Source organism: Triplophysa dalaica, chromosome 9, assembly GCF_015846415.1.
Source record: "Triplophysa dalaica isolate WHDGS20190420 chromosome 9, ASM1584641v1, whole genome shotgun sequence".
NCBI classification, from domain to species: domain Eukaryota; kingdom Metazoa; phylum Chordata; class Actinopteri; order Cypriniformes; family Nemacheilidae; genus Triplophysa; species Triplophysa dalaica.
Genome location: NC_079550.1, coordinates 8,111,432 through 8,123,728, shown reverse-complemented (window position 1 = coordinate 8,123,728; position 12,297 = coordinate 8,111,432). Strand labels below are relative to the sequence as shown.

General features: G+C 39.9%; 1 protein-coding gene across 1 annotated transcript in view; it reads right to left on the bottom strand.

Annotated features, from left to right (window-relative positions):
* Positions 1–1,407: 1,407 nt before the first annotated feature.
* Positions 1,408–12,297, bottom strand: part of arhgap35a (Rho GTPase activating protein 35a) — a 72,808-nt gene continuing 61,918 nt past the window's right edge. The window contains exons 4-7 of the mRNA XM_056755949.1: positions 12,237–12,297; positions 9,199–9,330; positions 4,377–4,482; positions 1,408–4,294 (exon numbers count right to left, since the gene is read on the bottom strand). The exon at positions 12,237–12,297 is cut by the window's right edge and continues 17 nt beyond it. Of these exons, the coding sequence (XP_056611927.1) occupies positions 3,874–4,294; positions 4,377–4,482; positions 9,199–9,330; positions 12,237–12,297 (720 nt within the window). The 3' untranslated portion in view covers positions 1,408–3,873. The remainder of the gene's footprint in view (positions 4,295–4,376; positions 4,483–9,198; positions 9,331–12,236) is intronic.

The window sequence follows — 12,297 nt, the reverse complement described above, 5'->3', positions numbered from 1 at the left end:
CCCTGCGAGGGGCCGATAGGTCATATTTGAGTATGTAGTAGGAGTACTGATAGGATTAATAGTGAAGCAGTTTTAGGATGTGGGTGTATTGGCATTGATAAGAGCAGCTCCACCTGTGGCGGTGCGAATGGTTTGAGTCTGATGCATCTAAATTCAAAGCTCGGAAAGACACAGATGAGCAGCGATACGTGCCTCGACTGATCATAAGAGCAGCCGGACGAGCAGAATTACCTTCAGACTCTCAAACTTTCAGAAAGTTTCAGGCGAGACTTCTGACTTATCGCGGCCGAAGATTCATGAACGCGCCCATACAAATGAGCTCAAACGAGCGTCGTGCCAGGACGTGCAGATGAGGTTCATTAGTTGCCTATATTGGCGTTATTGAATTGAGCGTTGCTAAATTGCTATTTGTTCATAGCATTCTTAAAAGGCAAAATGAATGGGAGCAATGATTAATTCTATTGTTTTTCTAATTAAAGTAACGTTAACTCACTTACGTTGACAGGGGTGAGTCATGTCGAAAAGATTCACCTATAAGCGAATGTCACAGGTTCAACACTGAAAGTTCAACAAGCGCGACACCTTGCGGACAAAGCTTGTCATTGCATTTGATTGTATCAAGCACACACAAGATTACTAGCAACACAAAACGTTACAGTCATTAATAAAACAGCCTCATCTGAAAAGAAAAACAACTACCTTGAAAATAATAATTTATGTTGTGACGAAACTGCATTTCTAAAAACAAGCTTAAGTAGACTGTATATTCTTTTGCGTTGTTATAACACTGCATAAACACATCTTGGCATACAACGCTCTTATTATGCCTCCTAGGAAAGTTTAATTTGTATTACCTATAATTGTTAATTAGTAGAATAAATAACAATTTGAAGAGATTTTTTATTTGCTATTTTAGGAGCTTCTATTTAAAGATTGCTTTCAATATTTAACTTTCAAAACCTTTCTTAACTTACCAAAATTATCCAGAATTATTTTATATGAATAATGGCCAGTGATAAATGATGGCCGGTGACACAAAAAATAATAAAGATCACTTATGGCAAAATAGTTCCATAAAGAACCTTTAACATCCGAAGAACCTTTCTGTTTCCCAAAGGGTTCTTTGTGATGTGTATTGGTTCTTTAGATTGATGTTTACAATGAAAGTAATCATGTATTTTAGTATAGTTCTACTTATGTTTACTTTTTTTTCATAAAAATAGATTTCTATCTTTAAAAAATGACTTAGAATCAGACCAATATTAAAAACCTTGACAATACTCTTTGGCAAAAGTATTGAGCCTGATACAAAAAACAATTTTTTGTGGATCAACATATTAAAGGAATCCACTTTAGTTTTGAGATGAACATTGTGCAGCTGTGAAATTAAATAAAGACAAAACCACAGATTTTACAAGATTGATTTATTAACTATAATACAGGTCACAGAAGGCCTTGAACTGTTTATACACCATTCCCAATGAGACTAATTACCAAAGTCTTGGCAAACAATGACATGATTTTTTGTTGATGTAACTTCATTTATTTCCACTCTATTTTTTTCTTTGTTTATTTTTTTCCATTTATTAATACTGAGAGTGGCAGACCCCTCTCCCGGACCTGGTCTTGAATCATGCACTACATTGTGGCCTTTTACACCATTCACAAAAGAACTGTTAAAAAATGTGTCTTATTTTTTTAATTATTAAAAGAAAACATAAAAGAAAACTTTTTTCTATCACCATTGACTATAGGGCAAAGTGTAAGACCCCCTAACATACAAATAAACAACCATTTTGAATATAGTTTTGCTCATTTCTCCTTTAACTTAAACTGTCACTATTGTTGCAAAACGAAAATGGAACAAATCAAAAAATAATAGTGATGCAGCCAAATAGGATCGCCGAACCAATGTCACATTATTTTTAATACGTTTTTCGTTGCTATTCAGTATCTCCCCGTCCCCTTTTTATTTATGTCGCAGTCACTCATTTCAGAAACAATACACTTGAAAATACACACAGAGATTGCAGCATTCATACCAAGTACCAGGCGTGTATAGACCACACAGCTCCCGAGTTCCCAAAATATACCATTTAACCTGCTCTCTGAAGAACTAACAGCAAATGACATTATGTATAAGCAAGTATGGATATGATGGAGAAAGAGTTGTGGCTCATCAGACAGCCAATCAGAAGTGAGGGTTGATTGACAGTTTCGAGTGGGCAGGGCAGTTGCGGTTTTATCCAAATGTTTTAGAGGAGAGAAATGCACAAATAAAGTCGCTCAGTTCAGCTACTGTGGAAAACATTCATAAACTTGAATTGGTGTGATTGTTTCACAGTTTGAACGTCTGCTCTACTCAGAAATCCTGGCTCTTGACAAACTTTACATCCGAACACAATGCAGATTAATTCACAGAAAATGATCTATTCTCTTTCCTGGGTAAAGATAAAGTATAAGTGCTGTGGCACAAACTGCTACTTAAAATGTTGCATGGCAATCGAGTTAGTCGTTCTCGCTTTTGTTACACTGTGAATTGATATGATTTTAAGTGCATCCAGCAATTTCGATCACTTGCAATGTGCTATACCATCAAAGTCCACTAGGTGGTGGCGTTGAGCTCCTGCAGCTCACAAACGGCTAGTCTAGACCAGTCTGACAGGATACCTCTGATTTTATGTTTGATTTTTTTTATTGTTTTTCGTCTTCTTGGGTCACCAAAGTCTAAAAATGTAACCGACTTGACCCCGACAGAGGACACAAACACCACTACGCAAAAAAAAGACATCTGCGCCACATGCTGAACTCTTATTTTAACATATTAAAGGTCTTATTTACCTCAGGTTCCAGCAAAGCCATCAAAGCTTACGTGACTCTCTGTATTCAATGCCATGTGAACTGGTACTTTCTTTACCTTTAAACTCTCCATTTGGTGCACACCTCTCCTCATCTAAATGCACCTAGCCCATCCCTCCTCCAATAACCACGCATTATATTCGTCTGTGCAAAGAGTAAATGAATCCACAAAACCAGGGGGTACAATAAGACCATTCTACAGAAGTATAACAGACACTACACGGGTGTCAATTCTGAACCATGTATGAGAACAAGGGATGTGTGGTAGGGAGGACATTCTGCCATAAAAGAAGCATTGGTCTTCCAGCATGTTCTGGAGGCTCATGAAGACAACAGAGTTGAGCAATCAGGAAAGACTTCAAATCCCACGATGCTGTGCAAAAGCATACCACATACTCCCAAAACCAGATCCAGTTTGTCAAGTTCCGTGTTTTTTTGTCCGTCTTTGAATAGTTGTCACGAGCGACACAGGATAAATAAGGAGGAATGTGGCCGTGTTGCTGTACTTGAAAATAAGCAGATGGGATTTTTTTATTTGATTATAACAGTGGTCAAAAGCTATAAAACAAATATATATAGGCCCCCCTGTAGCCACCCTTGACTTTATCCTTAAGAGGTCACGTAGGGCGGTCTACTCGGTCATGATGGTCCGTACACCCACCCATTGGTCAAATCCTTGGCCAATCGACGAAGAGAAGGCGTGGCCTTTGGAACCAGCAAAACTGGACCTGTAATATAAAGGGGGCGCCAAAAACGAGTTACCAAACTTAACGTGTTAAAGTCGTCTACATGTGGTTGAGGGCGGAGAATGTCATGGTTCTGCAATTCATCAAGTAGTAGAACGATCTAGAAAGAGTTGATGAAGCGTGATTCAAGTGGCGTCTTGACCTCTCAACACCCTCTAATCGTCTCCTCTACGTCTTTCGCGTCTAGTAAGTCAAGAACGGCCGTGCAATCTCCTTTAAAATCCCTGAAGTCTCATCCATTAATCTCTTTCAGTGCTCCCGAACAGGTTCACAGCATGTGTTGTTCCGTGGGGGCGTGGTGGGGGTGTATCTGAGGCAGCAGGTTTTGGATTGGGGATTGCGGGGTTGGGGGTGGAGAATGAGACGGGGACTGTTGGATGGGGCTGAAAGGGATTACGGGTTGCGGTGTGGTGTAGGCCGAGTAGGCGGAGACCGTTGCGTGGGAAATGGAAGATAAGGTGGTGGAAGGGGAAGCCGGCTGTCCAGGCAGGCCGCTGGGCGTGTCGGCCAAGGGTTGATTGTAGAAGAAGAAAGCACACTGGTGTATGAAGGTCTCGATGATTGTCTGGTAGGTGCGGGTGGCCGTCAGCGCGTCCATGGTGGTGAAATCGGGCCGCATCAGGGTGGGCCAGAAACAGATGGACAAGTTCTCGCTGGTCATCAGATTCAGACGGCTGTTTAGACTCACCCTGAGAGGGAACGATGAAAAAAAAGTTAGCAAGTTAGCAAGAATTTGTCAAATATGTTCTAAGAGACTGGTCTAGTTTTCACCTGTTTAGGTGAGAGATGACGTATTTGAAGACATCGTAGTTTTCTCGAGGGAACCTGCGGAGAACGTCCTTCATGGCGTGGAGACGCTGCTCTCGGTCATTGATTTCTGCAGGAGTGACGGGAGAAAATGGATTGAGAGCTTCACAGATGTTCACATGTGCCACAATACACAAAATTGTTAAAGGGATAGTTCAACCGAAAATGAAAATTCTGTCATCATTTACTTACCCCTCCAAATCTGTTTACATTCCTTTGTTCTGATGAACACAGAGAAAGATATTTTGAAGAATGCTTGTAGCCAAAAAGTTCTTGGACCCCATTGACTACCATAAATTGCTTTACACATTTCTTTGTTCTGTTGAACACAGAAGATATTTTGAAGAATGTATGAAAGCAAACAGTTCTGCGGCACTTTCGACAACCATTGTAAATGTTCCTACTCTGGTAGTCAATGGGGTCCAAGAACTGTTTGGTTACAAGCATTCTTCCAAATATCTTTCTCTGTGTTCAACAAAACAAAGACATTTATATAGATTTTAAACAACCCGAGGGTGAGTAAATGATGACAGAATTTTCAATTTTGGGTGAAAAACCCCAACAACATTTGAAAAATTTCTAGTCCCGCCTTGTACTGAATCTGTAGAAAGTACCAAACACTCATTGTGTCGTTCGGAATGCTGAACGCACGTTTGGATTTGCATGTGCATGTGTGTGTGCAAAAACCGGATCACTCCAGATCCACCTAGTTTTTTCCTTAAGACACATCATTTGGCACAGAGACCTCAGATTGTTTGGAAGGCACGCTTGAGGAAGTCATTTAGAAATAATGACTTCTGATATGCACAAAGGAAGCAGCACACTCCACCTAAATCAATAAACAGCAGGGGCTACGGTGAAAAGTGTGTGTAGTACACTTCCCAGTCTCTTGCGGCATAACAGAATGATTGTTCAATACGGCACAGTCGCACAAACACAGTTTCATGCATCTACAAAACTGATGGTATGGTGCGCTCTCTCGCAGACACACACACCCAGGTTGTTTGTGGTGAGTCAGAATAGCTTACATCACTCTCAAACGCTGCGAGATAAAAGAACATGTGCAGATGTGTTCCTCCCAAGCGGTACATACACTGACATCAGCATTATGCATTGTGGCCCCAGATGCTCATCAGCACAATAACCGCAGAAACTAGATTTGATTTGAGTGATGCTTGACGCCGCAGGATGCTGTGGTTTGTTGCTATGTGGTTTCTAACATGTTCTGGGGGGGTGTCAGCACTTCAGGGTGGTTGCGTATTGGCTCAAAAGAACCCACCACATGACTTTTTTCTATGTTCTATTACAAGTCTATGGGGTTTTAAAACAACCTATCCTAGTGAAAATGATAAGTTTGATTGGTTAGACAAATAAAAGAACAACCCTCAATAAGTCACACTATATGTGACGCAAACAGTACAGGGTGAGTGAATTGAACAATTCCTATCCTGTAGCGACCATCTTGTAACACCAGGAGGCCACGCGTTTCCCCACCTGTGGAGTTTGTTGATTGAGATTGAATGTTCAATGGCATCTAATCAATCAGAATAAACTACTGCTGTCTGTACTGATCAGAAAATGCATTTATCTAAATATCCCATGTGAGAGGACAGGCCAACAAAGCGAAGAATATTAGGAAGGGGTAAATTGGTGCAGGTGCTTTCTTTGTTTTCGGGGGCTGAAACAAAACAAGCCTGCTGGCATGTTGCCCTGGCGTCCGGTGACAGACGAATGGTTTTGACAACGTGTATTGCGCTGCCTACAGGGAAGCTTATAAGGTGACAGTATTTACAACACTAGTTACAGACAATTGTGCATAAAAAACCACATGGGGGAACCCTAGAGCAAATATTCCATACTGTTGCTTTAAACACCAGGAACTATAACTATAAAGACAACTATAACAAAGAATATTGGCATCCACATTGATGTATAAAAGTTATTTCAATTTAAAGCTCTTGAGAGACTTAAGATTTTGATTGGCTGTTTGTATTATCGTTCATCCGATGGGAGAAAAATGCTCTTATATTGAACACAACAATACAGTTTCTCTGTATCAATATTGTTATAGTTGTAGTGTGGATGCCGCTATTCTCCCAAATTTAGAACCATATTAAAAACTTTGTTTTTATAGTCATTGCCCTTGGTGTGAACAGGTCTTTAAGTGATGGTTCCCCTGCAAATAAAAATAAATCATCATTTTTTTACACTTTTTCTGTGGAACACAAAAGTTTTGTGAGAAGTGGTTTTGTGTCGATACAGTGGAAGTCAAAGGGGGTCTGTGTTGTTTGGTTACCAACAGGGCTGTCAAACCATTAATGGAGATTAATCCTGTCCAGAATAAAAGTTTGTGTTTATATAGGGCTGGGACGTTAAATTGTGTATTTTTTAATGCCTAGTTTCTCAATGAATTACGGTTAAATGCCGCAACATCCGAAAGCCAGAGGGCGATCTCGCGCAGAAACTCTGAAAATGGGACAGACAAGAAGAACCATTTACAAACGTAGTTCAAGGAAATGCCATTGGTCATATTCTATGAGTGTGTGTCGCTACCCGATCCGTACCGGAAACACGATTTGTTCCGCGCATGCGCGAAAGTGCGTCTACTTCCGGTAATTCCCATTTTCACGACAGTCGACTCGATGCGTTCTAATTGGCGCCACTTCCTGTTATCTTAGATGTTTTACGACAGTCTGTTAGTGGCGATGTTGGAGAGTACAAAAATGGTGGACAGCGCTATTGATTCGTTTGTGTTTTATGAACGACTTCAGAAATTTCTCTAGTCAGTCCTTCAGAGCGTCGTTAGGTTGACTGAGTGGGTGGGTGGGTGGGGTTTGGGTGGTTGTTTGGAATAACCAAATGTGTAAATAAATGTAATAAATACATAAATAACTTTTTCTGTGTGTTTCTTAAATGCAGACATTTGTTAAAATATTAGAAAAGTAAGGTCAATGCCCTGTTCCTTAATCAGCAATTTAAGTAAATGAATAGATGTTTGATTGTGTGACTGAGAGAGGCTGGGTGGGGGGGTGAGATTTAGTGAATTACTAAAGAAAATAAGGAACAAATGTAAAAATAAATTGGATGAATTCTGAAAATCCTGCTTGTCAAGGGCAACCATGTAAGGATTTCAATAATCTAATTAGGTTATCAATTTGTGCCACATATTAACCTTGACATATTTTGCCAAAAAAAAGGTTTCAAGAGAATCACTAATAAACATATTCATTTTAAGTTTTATAGTTTTTCTATAAATAAAGCAGTATTTTTATATATAAAAATCAGTTTCTCACTCCTGACATATAATATTTTGTCATATTGTATTTTCTTGGAATCAAAAAATATAATAAAAAGAAACATAAAGATTATTAGAGAAAAACTACTTTTCACTCTTTACAGGATTCCTTGTGTATCCCTCCGTACGTTTCACCAAACCATTATCATTTGTAATATGTTTGATGTCTTTTGATGTTAATTGCTCTTTTTTTATATAGAGTTTATTTTAAAAAATATTTCCGGTATGGACAAACAACTTTTTTATTAAAACTGCCGTAAATTGTTTCGAACAGAAGTAGACGGAGTTTCACGCATGCGCGGAACAAATCGTGTTTGCCGTAAATTATTTCGGCCGGAAGTAGACGCACTTTTGCGCATGCGCGGAACAAATCGTGTTTCCGGGACGGATCGGGTAGCGACAGTGTGAATCAAAATATTTCGTCAGAACCCTATTTTATCTAATATATGACGGTCCACATATCTTATGTTTGTGTTAACATAATGTGTCTGTGTACAAACATATATTATGTAGACACAAACGTTTATTCTGGATGTGATTAATCGCGATTTATCGTTTGACACTCCTCGTTACCAACATTGGTCAAAATATCTTCTTTTGTGTTCTGCAAAAGATTTGAGCGTGGACTCCTTAATAATGGGCTTTAAAGATCGCGTAACAACATACTTAAAGTCAACCCTTAGCATTGTTGTAGCGAGTTAATTATTCCTGCACTTAAAAAAGCCTACGAAGGCTGAAATTTCACAGCCCGTTGTTCCCAATTACGTCGGTATTTATTGACTTAATTCACACAAATTCCAACAAGCGATGAGCTGGTTACTCATTAATGCATTTTACAGCCATGCGTGGTCCGCAATGCAAACTGAAGTTTATGGCACATAAAATTTGAGCACTTGCCATTTCAATGACACGAAACATCGACTGGATCATATTGAATAATTGGACCAATCAAAGCAGCTCTTTCGTAATTGGCAACAACGCTCGTTTAATAGCTGCGTGCTTCCTCTCTGCTGAATCAGACCTGCCGTTTGTGAAGCTATATAAAGCATCCCAGTGCCGAAGAGGAGGTGTTTATCGGAAAACAGTCTGGAGTGTGCGTCTAACAACAATCTCAGGCTTAGACTCATCGACGATGCTTTGCAAGTTTGGAGCGATGCCCAGATCAGACAATGCTAAACTTCACACTAAGAGAGCGTTCAAGAAAGGAGTCTATAATTCCACAGCAGAAAAACACAGCAGAAATCCAATCCATTTCTGCCAGCATGTTTCTGAAAGAGGATCATTTCAGACTCAGTGGCTTATGTCTTGTTTTTCGTACTCTCCTTCTTTCTCTCTCCACAGGAGGTCCACCACAGCAGATCTCAGAGGAACCTCTATGAACTCTACTCGACTTTCCGCATTCGCCTCTCACCACAAACCCCAAAGCCGTACTGCTTTAAACATCTGCCCATTTCTTGTATCTCATCTTATTGATTTTCCTTGTGAACTTACTGAAGGCGTCGACAAGCTCCACCTGCATGCTGTAGGGTACAAGAGGATCAGGCAGCTCTGAGAAGAAACTCTTCATGGCTCCAGCCACTGTGTTCACGGACATATCCTTCTCGATCAGGTCAATGTTTGGATCTACAAAGTGAAAGAGAGATTACAGTTAGAGTTTCAGGGAAGAAAGCATTCCAAGAAATAAACCCCAACAAATGATCGAAAAAAACCTGCTATTGTGTTCCATAGAAAAGTGTATCTAATTGAAGAATGCGTGCATTGGAGATGCATTGAGGTAACGGGACATAAACACAAAGCGCTGATTAAAACCACCAAACCATTTCGTTCTCAGTTTCCGACAATTTGATCTCAAGACAGAGATAAAGCTATAAAACATTTCCTTTTCATTAGCCTATTAAGGTTATCGATATCAGTCAAGCATTCCACATGCCAAGTTTGAATTACCATTTTTATTTTGCTGACCCCAGATCAGTTAGTATAATCGTACTAATTCCACGTTATCAGCAATCGATACTGGATACGCAGAGAACGGCGTACTCTGAATTTCTCGTCTGCTCACGGTGTCTTTGAGCACATACCTGCGCTGTTATTTCCACAGTAATTGTATTGTCACCTGGCCGTGTGGGGTTTTGATCGATCTGACACAGGCTTTCACATTCTATTAGCTCATGGCGATCTGGACCGGGCCTGACCGGATCGGTGGAGCGCGTGCTCTCGTGGTTCATTACCCAAAGCAATCTGCTGGTAATTAACTGACCTTCTCTTCCTGCGCAAACACACCCGCACACGGGCCAGACAACAGATTCAACCGCTCACACGCATCCAACGCACTCAATACTTCCTCTAAACAAGTTCCCGGAGGATATGCCAGCGAAAACACATTGCTGTGCATCTAGATTACAGCGCATACTGTATACCGGGGGCGTTTTCTCTCAAGTGGCAATGGAGGCAATAATTGACTGTAGTGAAGCGAAACTATACAAATAAAATGCAAGTTCAAAGATTGTACAACAGCAACTCGTGGATAAAGTCTGAGGTCGACGGGGGTAATTGTGAAATATAGCCAAACAGTCATTTTGAGATTTTAAGTCACGCTGCTGTGATAGGATGAACACCAATGCTGCGTCCGAAATCCCATACTATGAGAGTAAGTAAAACAGTGCGTTTTATTTATAGCATGTGTGAGGGTAGTATGAATACATATCAGACATACTCCATCCACTACATTTTATTGTCATGTGACCCGTATGCTTTTTGAACTGACGTATTAAAAACAACCTGTACATTACAACAACATGTTCAAAACAAGTGACAAGAAATTAATTTATTTGAATAACGGATATCCACCTTAAATTTTTATAATTGTATTATACATTTTATTATAAAACTCACTAACGTATAGATATAATATGAAACTTTTATAAACTTAATCGGTTGTACAAGTTGTAATTGTAAACAACTTTTTACCTCTCTATCGCCATCTCTGTTTGAAACATAGAAGTGCAGCTTACTTGAGATACCTCTCTTCACATAAATTGAAAAACAATTGACATTTTCTACAAAATCCAAACCGTCAGCTCATCTTATCAATCATTATTACATACATAAAGTTAAAAAAATCGAGGTACAAAAGTTTTCAATGCCGAATGTCTATGTATTAATTTTGGTTTATTTTTATCATCAACAAAAACATTTCAACATGCAGAATGTCCATCCATCCATTTTCTACCGCTTTATCCGAACTACCTCGGGTCACGGGGAGCCTGCGCCTATCTCAGGAGTCATCGGGCATCAAGGCAGGATACACCCTGGATGGAGTGCCAAGCCATCGCAGGGCACACACATTCACTCATTCACTCACACCCCACGGACAATTTTTCCAGAGATGCCAATCAACCTACCATGCATGTCTTTGGACCAGGGGAGGAAACCGGAGTACCCAGAGGAAACCCCCGAGGCACGGGGAGAACATGCAAACCCCACACACACAAGTCGGAAGCGGGAATCGAACCCCCAACACTGGAGGTGTGAGGCGAACGTGCTAACCACTAAGCCACCGTGCCCCCCACATGCAGAATGTATCAAAGATTTTTGGTGTTGTATTTTTAATAGTATTAACAACTGCATTTGTTTATACTAATAATTTTAACATTTATTATCCTTTTAATTAATTGGAGAAAATTATTATTATTAAGGTGTACCACCATTATTAGTAATAAATACTTTTGTAATAAATACTTTTGTAATAAATAAAAGATTAGCTATTGTATAATATTTTCACAAAAACAACTTGATAAGACTTCAACTGTAAGGTGTAATATTTTATCCTAGAAACTTGGTAAACATCAAAGCGAACATGTGACTTTACACTGGACTAGACGTGAGATTATCACCCTCAAATCCACCATTTCTCACTGCTGTATTCGCTCTGATATTATGCTTTATAGCAGCTCTCTGTTGGCAAGATCGAAAGCCATGGATCAGCTCAGGTTAATTGAGCTTATCTGCTCTACAATGGGCTCATTGACGGAAATGTGATCCATACTATGAAGAATAGGAGCCATTTCTATGAAGATCGTGAGGTCAGCAGGGGACAACTGCCTCGCTCAAAATCCCCACGGCATATATGAGTAACAGAGTTGTGCATGTACTGCTGTCTATACATGCATACATACATGCTGCAACAACAGCAGGGTCATTTCAGATGAAGTAAACTCATGGGGGGCAGGAGAGTGAAGAGAGAGGGGGAGAATAGGGGGATTCAAAAGAATGTACACTGGTTATGGGTGGCAACTGTTCTTCATTTTGATGATTTAGACACTTTTGGTAACTTTGTTCCAAATTTCTTAAGGAAGTGTACTATGGATGGTCATAACCCAAAAATTATTCTGAAAGGGTCATGGACATGATGGAAAACCAACGCTTGGTGCAATCAATAAAATGCAATTTAATAAATGGAAATTGTGGAATGTGCTGTGACAACCGTGACAGGATTAATATAAAAGTGACAGACAGAAAAAGTGACTCACCCTGGTCAAACTGTCGCTGCATGCTCTCCATCTCCGCCTTATTTCCACTCACCCTGTAGAT